Below are 14,564 nucleotides of genomic sequence, written 5' to 3' on the forward strand. Positions count from 1 at the left end.
ACATCTGGCCTCATTATAGGTCACTACCCTAAGGTGAAACAGTGCACTGTAACTGTGTGTGTGCATGCCATGCACTGAAAGCCAGCATGCCTGAATTAAAAGTTGGAATTACTCTTGCATGGGCTGAGAGCTGTTTGCATGTGGACAGTTTCCGTGGGGATAGCTGGTGCAGTGATATATCTCTCTACTGAATTTGAAGTTTCTGGGGAGCACTGAGTTCAATGCAGACTTCTTTTCCCAGTGTAATTCCCTGCTTAGAGTTATCAGGTTAAAATTACTGTAGTAACTTAAGAATTGCAACTTTAAAACACTTAATTATTTTACATGCCTTTAATCTTTTGTACAGGGATGACGAAGGAAACTTCTATGACTTTTCATCGCTGACGCGACATAGAGAGAACTGGGAGGCAATTGCTGTATCTGCTACTACCCAGAAATACTATATTAATGTCTGCAAGCCCTTAGTACCATATAGTCCTACACGTAAGTGCAAAATAAAGATATATTCTTCCTATAGCTAGGGAAGGCAAGTGGTAGGACAGTACTGCTGATGGCTGTTCTGGGTGAGAAAAATCACAAAGGAAAGTATGTGGAGACAGTGGTGTGGTTTCAGCACCAGAGGGAAAGGTAGATTGTGGGCCTGATTTCCATCTTAGTGGGTGAGATTCACTAGCAGCTCTTACCTTCTCTTGATAACTTTGTCACTCTGGCTCTTCTGTCCTTATCCAAAGTATGCTGTAGCTCTTAAAGATTAAAATAATCAGTTCAGAATTTCTCTATGGCATCTTCTGATTGACTCTATGTTTTGTGCAATGCAAGGCCAGACTGTAGCTTTCCAGTCTGTAGCAATCTACTTCCACTGTGGTAGCTGCCACTACTTTTTGCATGACCTTAAGTGAAGTGAGACAATTGCTGCTAGTTGTGATTTTTGGGGAAAATACTCCCCAATGAGCATGGTTTGGACAATGGCCTGGAGATAGATCCATAGAAGCCATAATATACCTGAAAGTCGAGTAGTGGAGTTTTATTCCAGGCAAGTACACCTTACTAACATTTGGAGTGATAATGCAGTTTTTGTTTATTTGTATAGGTTCCTGCCCTTCTGATGCTGCTGCCTCCCTCATTGAGGGTACAAAATGTACCAGTCTTGGGGAAGTTGCTGATGGTCCTCGTTGGGAAAATGTCACTTCTGTCCTGAAATACATTAATGGAGATCAGTGTCCAGATAAAATTCGGAAGAAAACAACAGTATTGCGCCTCAAGTGTGATGAAAGCAAAATTGTAAGTGGGTTCCTTCTGCTGGGATTTTGTGTTCATGTATTTTAGATGCTGAGCAATTTTTAAGAGGTCATTTTGTAGTCTGTTGGCACAAATTTTGTCATCTGTAATAGTGTCAGATCATCTGCTTCTATCTTGAAGATGAATGTAGTGCAGGTTGGGAAGTGTTTCAGTTAGTAAATAATGCTCTTGGCTGCGTAGTTCTTAACGCTTGCGCATCTGTATGCCTTGCCATTAAGTACTCTTCTATTTGATGAGATTTGAATCGCCTTTTGGATTTTCTGTTGGCCTAGGCTACCTTTAGCTCTCCTCTCATTAATTTTATTTCTCCTGACAGTGATTCTGTACTGTTGTGTATTTGAAATAATCACAGTAAAATACTCGGACTTTGGATAAATTCACTGGACCATGATGATGTGTTGGTTTCTAGGACTGGTGTGCTTGAATTGAGCTCAGCTACAGGCTGCAGGGATGAACCTGTTGGCATGGAATCTTAACACTATCACTCTATAGAGATGTCACTCTCTCCACTGTTCTGTGTTTAGGAATCAAAGCCAGAACTTATAACTGCCATTGAAGATTGTGAATATACCTTCTTATGGTTCACTGCTGCTGCATGTCCTCTTAAAAGCAATGTGCAAAATGACTGTCGGGTAACCAATCCTGCAACAGGTAAGGAGGAGGCCTCAGGATTTTGTATGTGGAAGAGGCTGTTGGAAGCAACACTACTGTGTTTGTGTTCTTGAGGGACTTTGTTAGAAAAGGGCAGTGTGACACATCCTCTGGAGGGTGACTAACAAGCTTACTGACAGCAGAAATATCTTGTGCTGCAATATCCCTTGGAACATAAATAGTCTATAGTTCAAAACTAGTTTTTCCTCTGTTAATGTGAGTAAGTAACTGTTTGCCTTTCTAAGCTAGCTGGCAAAAAGGGTCTGGTTAGCCTTTCTACTGAATTAAGTTCCCGAAAGTTTATAATACAAAGAAATGTCTTGATTTTGAGTCTGAAAGAGATTAAGTTGTTCCCTGATCTCTCTATAGGCCACCTCTTTGATTTGACATCATTAAAGCGAGAGTCTGGCTATACCATCAGTGATTCACACAACAGAATAATTGAGTTGAATGTTTGTGCTGAAGCTAAAAGTTCATGTGCTAATGGAGCTGGTAAGCATCCTCTCTGGTACTGTAATCATTGACTATAGGGTAACCAAAAGAAATGCTTATGCTCAAGTTTACGGTAAAATGTGATGTTTTACTTCAAATGCAGAAGGAGTGAAGGGAACAGCTGTGTGGCTGTAATGACTAGCAAAAGAACCTAAAACTGTTTTAGGAAATGAGGCCATGTATTTCTACCAAACATCATTTGCATGGACTCGCTTCAAGTCCCTGTCCCTTTAGTTCCTAATGAATGGGTATTTTTTTGGACATGAGGGCAGGAATGTAGGTGCTTCTATTGCACGTCTTTAATCCTCTGAAAATGGAGCCATTACAACCTTCCAGCTAGAGTGAACTCTGTGTTGGTGCATTACTGTAATGCATCCGCACTGGGCTTTGTGTCTGCACTTCAAACCTTTGCCAGTCTTCTTTCTAGCTTTCTGTTCTGATGTGGGTGCTTCTGAAACATCAGTAGAAGTCAACTTTCTGCTTAATTAACTGGTTTTTAAGCTGCTTAATTGCAGGTTGAATTACTAGCTCTTCTGTCAAAGTGAATATGAAATAATACTTAAGCATCTTAGATGCTAAAATAGGAATATTGCTCGTTGTGAAAATTATTTTTGTGTAGTTAGAAGAAAATATTGGATTGATTTGGTTTTTAATAGGCATCTGAATAAAATTACATAAAATCTGTCTGACATTTTGTGTTAATTGCTTGGTTTTCAGAGAAGCAATAACCAAACACTGCTCTGTGGTTGCTTAAGCATGTATAGATGCAGTACATTCAGCTGGTTGATGAAGTATTAAAGGCAATATTTGGTCTTTGTATCAGTGCAGTTCAGCTCAGTTTAATGGCAACTCTGGATAGTGTGGCAAAGCCTATTCTTCTTAGGAAAATTAAAGTGACCTTAAAATCTTAAGTTTCCTGCTGCTTATGTTGTATGGTGCAATTTTTCAGGGCAGTTGCATCAGACTTGATCTGTTTTCTTTATTTTTCTCTCTTTACTTTAGCTGTCTGCATCACAGGTGGCCGAAAACCAGTTAATGCTGGAAAACAGAGTAAAACTTTAAGTTATGAAGATCAAGTGTTAAAGCTTGTCTATGAAGATGGAGATCCTTGCCCTGCAGACCCTGTGCTGAGGCATAAAAGCTACTTTAGCTTTGTATGCAAGTCTGAAGCTGGAGATGAGAGCCGGCCTGTTCTTGTGTCTTTTGACGAGCAGACATGCAGTAGTTACTTCTCTTGGCATACTTCCTTGGCTTGTGAAGAAGAGGTGAGAATCACTTTTTCAGAAAACACTTGTGGGACTTAAAATTTCTGGGGGGGATTAGATATAATAGCAGTATATTTTAAATTCTTTGGGGGAAAGGTTTCTTCCTGTAGTACAGAAGCCAAATTCATACAGGAGTTCTTGTATGCTTTCCATACTGACATTTTCAACAGGGATGAGCAATACTTGACAAACTCCTGTTTCTGTGTTGAGCCAAGTTAAAACTTCTAACACTTGAGAGTAACCCCTTTGTGGAACCTACTTAGCTGCTTTTCTGTACAGTTCAAATAGAAGCCATAGAGTGTCATGTTGGGAAGTGATGGTTAAGGTACTTCAGTGCTTGAGGATGGATAGCATCTCTGTGCATGGGGATAGTCTTTGTTTCTAGGCAGGTGACTAGAGGCCAGGCAAGTACATGATCAGTTTGCTCAGTGCAAAACCTGATAAACTTTGATAGCATGAATTTAGAATCTGCTTCTGATGCACAACACATGCTGTAACAACATCATTTGGTCAGTTTAGTTGAACTGGTGCTCCAGACAATGCTCTGAGATAGTCTGTAGTTAATTTTAGCTAATTAAAAATGACCAGTAGTGGTGGGTGCATGGACTAAAAGGCAGCACTAGGAATAGAAGGCTAAATGAGCTATTGGATGAATTTAGATCCTTTCTTAATACCTGAATATTTCTTTTTGTGAATCTGCCTAATCATTCTTTTTGCTGTTTTGATTACCTCCAGTGTGACCATCATTCCCTGCAATAAATTGTTTTTCCTCCTCATCACTGTTTCTTTACTACAATAGCTCTGGCTTCCATTTAGGAAAACACCTTCCAGTTTTTCTTTACCCAGCAGGAACTTTCACATGTCCCCTCTTTCAGCTACACACAGTTCTGGTTTCCCCTTCAGTAATGTGTACCATGCTGCAATGGAAATCAACAGTACCCAATCCCACTGTGTTTTCTAGCCTGTTAGTTCCATGTGGTGATCCTTAGTGCACTTCTGATCACTTTTTTCACAGTGACCCAAGCTATTTCAGTATGATGATATCTGGGTAGCAACAGTGATTATTTGTTCTTAAATTAAATGGTAATTTTGTTAGTTGCTCCTTATCCAATATCTAAACAAGAATAGATTTCTCAAATTCCACATAGACTGTCAGTAGGTTTATGCATGTTAAGAGTGTATGAAATTGGTTCTGAGGAAATCTGGTACTCAAGCCATCAACTTGCAATACACTAACTTTACATTGTTATAACCAAGCTTGTTTGTTGGAGGTGGTCCAGTGATGTGTGGGAGATGAGGAGAGGAAGGGACGGGGCCCGATCTTAAAACCTCATAGTGACTACATTTTCTGGAGTATGTGTGCCAGAGCTTTGTCTTGGTATTGTTCTGATAGGGACTCCATTCCATAAGAATGTTTAAATTATCAAGGTTTTTCATATGTTGCTTGTAGGTGTTTAGTATCTGTAGACAAGTGAAAATTGTAATCAGTGCTGCTTTACTTATATTTGAAACTTTTGAATGGAGCCATGCTTCTGGCCCCAAGAAGGATAAGATGTTTGTCAATTAATCAAAGCAAGTAGTAAAAGAATAAGAGCAATAAATGTACCTTCTTGTAGGTGAAGTGCTCAGTAATGAATGGCAGTTCCCTTATTGACCTGTCTCCTCTGATCCATCGCACTGGGTATTATGAGGCATTTGTGGATGAAGATAGTACAGATGTTTCTCCAGACTTCTACATCAACATTTGTGAGCCTCTCAATCCTATCAAAGATGTCAGCTGCCCACCTGGAGCAGCTGTTTGCATGGTTCCTGTTAATGGATTGCCAATAGTAAGTACCATGCCAGGAATCACTGAAATGTGCATTTCTCTAATAGCTTAATATAGTATCCCTATGTAGAGACCCTGTTTGAGCCAGAGGCTTGACAATGGATTAAAGAAATGGAATGCAGAATTAAAATCTCCTCTGCAAAGTTCCCTTTTATTGCTTTTCCCTATGAAGAAGTATTTTTCTATTCTGAACCCCATTGATTTTTTTTGGATGTCAGAAGATTCAATACAGTGATAAATACGAAAAATTGCTACAGAGAATTTTTTTCATGAAGTGAAAAATAAATTCTGTGTCCCAAAGTGCTGTGTGCCAAATATGGACACTGGGAAGCAGAATGTCTTAGCCATTCTGTGGCTTAATTGATATTGTGATAGCCTGTTGCAACTGGAGCAGTCTAGACCCTAGTATGCTTCAAAATGCACTTAGATCTTTCATGGAAGAACTTGACAGCTGCATAAATAGTGAGCCTGTTACAGAGGATTGATTAACTTGTCTGTGTTACTACCTTAAAGATCTAGGCTTTTGCTTTTGAGGACTCGTTTGCAAGCTCTAGAAGATAGACATAAAAAGCTCAGATTGTTTTCCATGAATTTCCATATTAATCTAGGGACCTTACTTCATTCTTAATGCTATTTTTAAGTGATGTGTTGGTAATTTGGCACATTGATGTAAAGAAGAATCTACCTCTAAGATGCAGAACCTCCCTGGCTTTTGTCAAGTTTTGTCAAAATCTGTTTTGAGTTGCTCAACTTGTGTTTTGTTAGGATTGAAATGTAATGGCTGTTCTTTGAGTATAGAATGCAGTTTTCAAAAGAGCAATAGTAGTGCTCCTGTGTAAACCAAACAGATGAATCCGAGCTGATCTAATCTCTGGGCTGATCTGGAATCTAGATGTGTCCTGTACTTCTACTAATAACATTTTTGCTTGTGTAGGATATTGGTCGTGTTACTGAACCTCCCCAGTTCAATAAGGCAGCAAATGAAGTTTACATCACTTACAACAGCACTACTCCTTGTCAGATAAGCAACAGATTGAACTATACTTCTGTTATTGTATTTCACTGCAGCCAAGGAACTAGTCTGGTGAGATATCCATTAAAGTTATGTTGATATTGGAGTGTAATGGAAAGTGGGGAGTAACCGGTGTTAGCTGTGTTTAAAACTAAGTCAAGGATTTGTTTCTAGAATGTATGGATGGACTTGTTTCAAGAAGTACCATATTTGTATTCTTAACTGGCCAAAATTTTACTGACTGCCTGAACTTTAAGCTTGAGAGTAACAGGTTCTAATGATTTCAAGGATCAGATTCCATGGAAGTAATGTAATGATAACTTATCGCTGACATTAAACTTTATGCTGCATTGCACCTTGTTTAGATCCTAAAGTTTGTACTTGTACCTCAAGCTAACACAAGAACCAGTGTAACTGTACAGGTATTACTGTGAAGTGTTCTCCCTATGCTGTAATGTTTTCCATAATCACACACAACTTTAAAAATTTGCATTTAGTTGCTTATGTTTTTATTTTGTGTCAACACCTGAACACTAAATTGAGTTTGCATGGTGATGTGAATCTAGCACTTCTTGAATTTTTTTAATACTTCAGCAAACTGTAGAGAAGCACTTAGATATGATGTTTGTCAAACTAGAGCTTGCTGAAGATCATGAAACCATTTTCTGTCAACATAGGGCATGAGCTGAAACTTGAGGCAGCTCTGAATATTACACAGACCATACTAATACTTCAGTTTAAAACATGATAAAGTAAACAATATTCTCTTTAAACCCTAACTCAGTGAAATTTCTTAATGCTCTCTGCCATCAAGAAGCACAGCTCTCACACTTTTGCTGCTTGCAACTGAGCTGAACATCAAAATCTCAACCCTAATTAAGAAGAAAGCTTGTGTACCTTGATTGTTCTCTGGAGCTAGGTAGAATGCACTTCCCTTTTAAGTTTTTTAGGTACTGATTATAATATGGTGTTTGTCCTACAATCAGTGAAGTCTAGCCATGGTAGTAACTGAGGTGAACTACTGGGGAGGGGGGGAAATGCAGAGACAACAACAAATTCTCCAAAAATTAAATGTGTCTTCCCGTGTTCTTTGGTAACAGGGTAAGCCGAAGATGATAAGGAAAGTTGATTGCACTTTTGTGTTTGAGTGGGAAACTCCAGTTGTGTGTCCTGATAAAGTGAAAACTTTAGGCTGCTCTGTGATTGATGAACAGCTACACTATACTTTTAACCTGACCAGCCTTTCTGGAAAATCATTCGAGGTAATGCCTTCTGGTGGTGTGACATTTATTTGTTTGTTTTTTTATTTACTTATTTATTTATAATTCCCTATTGCTATGAACACTTTAAAACTGCAGGAAGGGTTTCTTTTAAGCATTCTGGGGTGTGAGAAAAGGCTAAAATGTGCTGTGGTCAGTATCAATACTTGTTTGGCTTCTGGCAGAGGAAATAATATTAGAGGGTATAACATTTTAATATTTTTGAGAGTAAATTTAATGGACACAGTGATGGGTAAAGGAATGAGAAATCTTCACCTTTGATAGAGTCTTGAATGAGAGAGCAGGTCTGCTGAGCAGATTTTATCTGTGGTCCTGTGTGCTTTATCTGCAGTTTTGTCATATTAAGAAAGGCCAGACTTGCAAAATTAGTTATCTTCTCCTCCTGCATTATGCAAGTGCTGCCTAAGACTTGTTTTATGAAGCACTTGTGTGATTTTGTAAGTATTAACTCTAGACTTGCTGTGATGGTTCTGATTTTCTACACAGGTATTTTCTGGGTCCAACAATTACCACGTTGGTGTGTGCAGTGTAGGCTTGCCCCAGGGAAAATGCAGAGATGGGGCAGTGTGTCTGACATCTAAAAGTGGCGTGTCGTCTTTTGGAAACCTGAAGGAAATGAGAATGGACTACAGCCACCAGGATGAAAAAGTCATCTTGCAATATACAGGAGGTGATCGGTGCCCTCCAGGTGAGATCGGAGCAGACCCATTCTTTATGTTCAAAACTTGTCAGGATATTTTTCCCTTAACACATGAGGTTTTGTTGAGACAGGAGGAAGCAACATAGATTTTACATATAGCAAAAGAAACATGTAGTTTTGCTAAATCACAAGCATCATACATGTTGATCTTGCAGATTAGTATCTCCCTAGAAGAGACAGTGCAACTTTTCTGCAGGGATGATTGTAGCTAACTGTGTGCTACATCTAGTTCTCCAATTGGGTTTAAATTCAATGTTTCAGTATTTCTGTTGTCTGTCACTGACCTTTCTTTAAGAAGAAATATATTGAAGTACAGGCTTTGAATAAGGTTCCAAATGTGGATACGCCTCCTGTTCTATTGTGTGTAGCTAAGAGATTATATCTTTCCTTCTCAGTGACTGAAAAGGGAGAGCTCTGTGTGTTCCCCTTCAAGTACAAAGGGAAGACCTATGAGGAATGTATTACAGAAGGGAAGAACAGGCCGTGGTGTGCTACAACTGAAAACTACCAGGGAGATGAAAAGTGGGGATTCTGTAGTAGCAGTAAGTACTTCCTATACTTCATGTACAAGGGTCTTAGCTAACACAGAGATTTAGCTGCACTAGAATCCATACATGCCTGAAAGCCTCATGTAAAATACACTTTTTCTTTTTTCCAACCTTTCCCCTTATAGCAACTGCAAGAAAGGAATCTACCATTATCTTTACATGTGATGAAAATGCTGGTGTTGGGAGCCCATACCTTCTCAGTGAGACTCTTGGTTGTGCTGTGACATTTGAATGGAAGACTCAGGCTGTTTGTCCTCCTAAGAAAATGGAGTGCAAATTTGTCCAAAAACACAGAACTTACGATTTGAGAATGCTCTCGTCCCTGACAGGATCATGGATCTTTTTCCACAATGGGAACTCGTGAGTAATGAGCAGCTCAGAGGGAGCAGCTTGCTTATCAGTACAGTTGTAATGTGGCATAGTATTTCTGTTTGGTCCCTGCTCAGTGTCTTAAAGCTGTCAATGCTTAACACTTCATATAAATAAAAAATCTGAAGGGACTGAGTAATCACATTCTTCATTCTCACCCTTTCCCTCTATTGGTAACCCTTTTAAAAGGATGAATATGTCTAAACTAAAAGCTACTTAAAAGCTTTCTATTTAAACTTCTATCTTAAAAATGTAATTTTGTTGTTTAAATGCTATTTTTTTTGATTCTTAATAGTGTTGAAGAAAAATCTTAATTACTTAGTTGCTTTCTTTTGACTCAAATGTGTAAGTTGTTGTCTAAAGTTTAACCGGGACTTTTTACCCATATTTCTCGATGTGTTAGCATAGTGGAAAATATGGATGTCAGGAAGACATCAACCTCTCCAGCCTCCCTCCTCCAGTGAGGAAATAGAAATGAACTGGCAAGGATGACAGCATCTAATTCTAAGCTTATGATAGACTGTGGGGTAACAAAACACTTCATTCACCACCTCGCTAGCAGTTCTCTGCCCTAGCATATCTGAGCTTGTATAGCTCCGAGGAGATGCTGAATTTAGGGTAGTACTATAATCTTTATAAATGAAAAAAACTTTTGGATATTTCTTGACTCTGTTCCAATTTCTAGTTTGGACTTAATCTGGTAAATGATCAATTATTTTTTTTGCATAGTCTTTTACTTGAAAATGACAGTTAGAAGTAATCTGCCAAACCTCAGTACATGCTTTATTCTGTCGGCTAATTGGAGATTTAGTTTCTTGCAACCTGTCTAGCTTCCTATGAAGATTCTAAAGTTTGCATATCACTTCTTCAGTTTAGCCTAAATGAATTTTAAAGAAGTTTTGTCTACCATGTTCTGTATAGGTACTATGTGAACCTCTGTCAGAGGGTACACGAGGGACCCACAGGCTGCCCTGAAAGAGCCAGTATTTGCAGGAAAAGCTACAATGGAGATGTTCAAGTTCTTGGACTTGTTCATACACAGAAGCTGAATGTGACAGGTAGAGAGTTCTGTTTTGTTCCTGTGGAGAGCTAGAGATTGAAGGATTAAGTCTTATGTCCTGGCTATAGTAGTTCTTAAATTATGCTGAAGCCTTTATTTTGAAATATTTTTATCAGTGAATCTTCTGTTTAAAAATGAAAACAGAATGTGATGCTTAAGCCATGAGAAAATATTGAAGCAAATAAACAGTGTTGTCATTAAAGCTGTAAGAAATGAATTACCTATCTGAACATCAAGAGACCCTTTTATTACAGTGAGGATATCCAAACACTGGCACAGGTTGTCTAAAGAGGTTGTGGAGTTTCCTACCTTGGAGGTATTCAGAGACTGTCTGGACATAGTCCTGGACAGCTGGCTCCAAGTGACCCCACTTGAGCAGGGAGTTTGGACCAGACGACCTCCAGGGGTCCCTTTCAGCCTCAGCCAATCTGTGATTCTATAATTGTGAGAGGGGAAGTAATTTTTGTTCATCCAGTTTGAAAAGACTTACTCTGCATCTACTAACTTCTTCAATTAAAGCAGCATGTGAAGGATGATTAACTGGCTTCACTCTTAGGAAAACAAATACAAACCAATAATGTCAACTTTATTCAAGCTTCTAGTTTAAGGAATGTTTTTCAAATTGGTGCTCAGGGAAATTTTCCATCCATTTACAAAAGCAGTGACATGTATTGCCTGTGTTTATTGCCTGAGTTCCTTTATAAATGGGTATCTTCATTTATTTGTATGTTTAAAAAAATGATACTTTAAATGTAAACTTTTGTTACGGCCATACTGGGGACCTGAACACAGGGTACAATGTAAAGGCAAAGGTGTTTGAGGAGTGATTTTTAAATGATCACAAGTGTGAATGCCTCGAATTACTGAAGTACTGTAATTGATATATGGTCTATGCAGGGGAAAAGAATGCTAGAAGTAAGGAAGTCTAGGGAATGAGCAAAGGAAACTTCTGACAGCTGCTTACAAAAACCTTTTATCACCATTTTTTTCTTCTAGGTGATACAGTGTATATTAGTTATTCCAGTGGGCAAGAATGTAGGAAAAATAAGAAAGTAAGAACAATTATAGAACTGAAATGTGCAAGAACAGTTGGCATGCCCATGCTGCAGAGGTGAGTAATAAATTTACACACCACTGATCTTCATGGCCAATTCCTTTGTACCTGTCTAGTAAACCCTTAAATCTCAGGACAGGGACTGTCTGCTCTGTTGGACAGTCCTTAAAATGATCCATGGTCTGTACTTGCGAGGCATGGGGTCTTCTGGAGTTCGTGCAATTGTTCATTTCCATAAACATCGTATTTTGTATTTATCTTAAAATTTCTGGGAAAAAACTTAAACATTCTGATTTCAAATTAGATCTGACAGTGGCTTGGATGCTGTTGTTTCAATGTGCCTAGCCAATGTCATTGTACAACCACTCGTAACTCTGTTCAAAATCTGTTTATTGAAGGACATTTACTGTCGGTAAGTGAGCTACTAAAGCATGGTTTATTTCTGCCTCAATACAGTGTATTTAACCAGAATCTGTCTAAAGTGAGGTATATATGCATGATCACAAATACTTAGAAAGCTTGAGGACTTTTTTCTTAGTCTCTATATTAACTCCATATTGCTTGTAGAATTGGAAAACTGAACAAAATGCTCTGTGTGAGTCAAAGAACTAGGCAGCAAAGTTTGACTAGCTGTCAGGGTTTAGGAATGATATTCTCTGATTCAGGGCTCCCACTGAAACTATATGCTGCTTGTTCCCCCTTTCCCCTTCCGAGGGCTGGAGAGGAGAAGTGGAGGCACAGAAGATAAATATCATGGGTTGAGATAAGACCAATTTACTGAAACAGAAATAAGATAAGAAAAGAAACGGTAACAACATTAATACCAATGACAGAGGATACAAGAAGGAGCTGAATGGTTCAAATGAGACAACGATACATGACTGGGGTCCCTCTGCCGTGCTGTGCTGGCCCAGGAGGGACCCCTTCTCCCTAGAGAAGATGTCCTTCCCCCTGTTCCTAGCAATGATGTGAGGTGGTATAGAATAACCTCTGGGTCCTGGCCATGGGCTTTCCTGGCTACTGCAAAAATTAACGCTGTCCTGGCCAGAACCAGGACACTAGCTTATACCTATTGTTCTGCTTAAATAAAAGGCAGGTTTAGCATGCTGCAAAAAAGCAGCCTGATATGTTCGCTAGCTAAAATATATCAATAAAACCCTTTGATACACTATGGGAATTCTGGAATTTTCAGTAGGAAGCTGAGGTACAGCCAGGTCTTCTAAAATCATGAAAGTGCAGAAAAATCCATTGCAATTCTTCAGGTAGCTTTTTTTGAGTGCTACTTGACTATTTTAGCTTACTCTCGGTGTGATGCTTAGGCAGGATGTTGTCACATGTGGGTTAGCAGTTGTCTTTTCCTTTTGTCAGGATGCTAAAAACTTGTTACTCTTTCCTGATATCATCAGCTCTATCTTTCATTTTGGTAGGTTTGATGAAGAAAACTGTGCCTACTACATCACATGGGATACACGTGCAGCTTGTGCTGTGAAGCAGCAGGAGGTAGAGGTGGTGAACGGAACAGTCATTAATCCTGCAACTGGGAAAAACTTTTCTTTAGGGGATGTTTATTACAAGTGAGTAAAAAAGCCCCAAACAAACCCCAAACCAACAGAATGGTAGAACTAGTTACCTTTCTGGAGAAGATTGCTAAGCTGTGCCATTTATCGTTGCTGCAGATCACATCATATGGTTCTCAGTCAGGAGTGTGTATGAGCCACTGAATCATGCTTTTGTCTTCAGTTTATCTTAAACCTTTGGAGGTATTTACATGTTCACTCACACACTGAGGGCAGTATAGCTGGAAAAGTTTGCTTTCTCTGCTTGCTAAGGATTATACTTATGCTAAATATAATCCTTACTTCTACTGTTCAGGGAGGAAGCCACAGTCCTGCATCTTTTCTGGTTGCTGAATTGGTCACTCAGCTTGCTCTGGTATCACCCAGTGATAGCATCTACCACTGTTGCCAGTTTTATGTCTTAGGAATAACCCCAGCCTGTGTGTTTAGACTTAAGAACAGACTTGTCCTCTGTTTCCTCAGGTTGTACACAGCTTCTGGTGATGAACGGACAAATGGTGATAAATATGTATATCAAATTCAACTTTCTGGTATAACAAACTCAAGTTTCACAGAATGCATTGGAGCAAACATCTGCCAGGTGAAAACTAATGAACAGCGTGTTCGGAGAGTTGGTTCTGCCAGAAATGCCAAATATTACGTTGACGGTAAGTACCTGCTCACCACAGAGAATTGCTTGATGTTCTGTGAATTGCTTCATCAGAAAATGGTTCTTGATTAACAACATCTGTGCTCATCTGTTTCTGTAAAGCTATCCAAAGTCTGTCTAGCATAATTTAGATTGGTTTTTTTTGCTGTGTAAGCTCAGTTGCAAATACAGCCTTAATATGGGTTAGGGCTGGACACTTGAAGACTGAAAGACTTTGTTAAAAACAATGCGAGATAGAAGACTTTGGTCTCCTGTTTCCCTCTGTGCTGCTGCATAAGCAATGATTTCCTTTAGCTAGCTACTTTTCTTTTCAGGGTCTAATGTTAACATTGTTCTCAAGGAAGTAGTAAACTACAAGGTTTTCTTCTCATTGTAGATGATGATTTGGATGTCATATTTTCATCTGACTCCAGATGCGGTAAAGATAAATCAAAGTTTGTGTCTTCAACCATTTTCTTTCACTGCAATCCACAAGCAAAGGAAGGCATCCCTGAATTCCTTCATGAGACAGCAGATTGCCAGTATTTATTTACCTGGTACACAGCTGCTGTGTGTCCATTAATGTGAGTAGTTAACCATTTTCTGAAAGCAGCTTTTGTCAGCACTTCGCAGCCAAAGGCTTCTTTTATTTGTTCATCACAGTGATTGGTAAAAGGGGAAAAGCTAAAAAAGCAGTAGATAAATTGATGATCGTGTATGCAGTGTTTGGCACATGACCACTAAATTAAAGCTTGCTAAACTGATCTGGACCTAAAGCTGGAGAGGCACAGTGGAATTAGT

General features: G+C 39.0%; 1 protein-coding gene across 3 annotated transcripts in view; it reads left to right on the forward strand.

Annotated features, from left to right (window-relative positions):
* Positions 1 to 14,564, forward strand: part of IGF2R (insulin like growth factor 2 receptor) — a 57,685-nt gene that overhangs the window by 39,389 nt on the left and 3,732 nt on the right. For all 3 annotated transcript variants that reach the window (XM_039568473.1, XM_039568474.1, XM_039568475.1), the window contains 16 exons: positions 347 to 483; positions 1,091 to 1,281; positions 1,824 to 1,950; positions 2,320 to 2,442; positions 3,445 to 3,707; positions 5,324 to 5,536; positions 6,470 to 6,619; positions 7,648 to 7,809; positions 8,314 to 8,515; positions 8,923 to 9,069; positions 9,201 to 9,435; positions 10,366 to 10,502; positions 11,501 to 11,615; positions 12,986 to 13,132; positions 13,598 to 13,782; positions 14,161 to 14,347. In XM_039568473.1, the coding sequence (XP_039424407.1) occupies positions 347 to 483; positions 1,091 to 1,281; positions 1,824 to 1,950; positions 2,320 to 2,442; positions 3,445 to 3,707; positions 5,324 to 5,536; positions 6,470 to 6,619; positions 7,648 to 7,809; positions 8,314 to 8,515; positions 8,923 to 9,069; positions 9,201 to 9,435; positions 10,366 to 10,502; positions 11,501 to 11,615; positions 12,986 to 13,132; positions 13,598 to 13,782; positions 14,161 to 14,347 (2,721 nt within the window). The remainder of the gene's footprint in view (positions 1 to 346; positions 484 to 1,090; positions 1,282 to 1,823; positions 1,951 to 2,319; positions 2,443 to 3,444; positions 3,708 to 5,323; positions 5,537 to 6,469; positions 6,620 to 7,647; positions 7,810 to 8,313; positions 8,516 to 8,922; positions 9,070 to 9,200; positions 9,436 to 10,365; positions 10,503 to 11,500; positions 11,616 to 12,985; positions 13,133 to 13,597; positions 13,783 to 14,160; positions 14,348 to 14,564) is intronic.

The sequence above is a fragment of the Corvus cornix genome, chromosome 3 (assembly GCF_000738735.6).
Source record: "Corvus cornix cornix isolate S_Up_H32 chromosome 3, ASM73873v5, whole genome shotgun sequence".
Classification (NCBI taxonomy): Eukaryota; Metazoa; Chordata; class Aves; order Passeriformes; family Corvidae; genus Corvus; species Corvus cornix.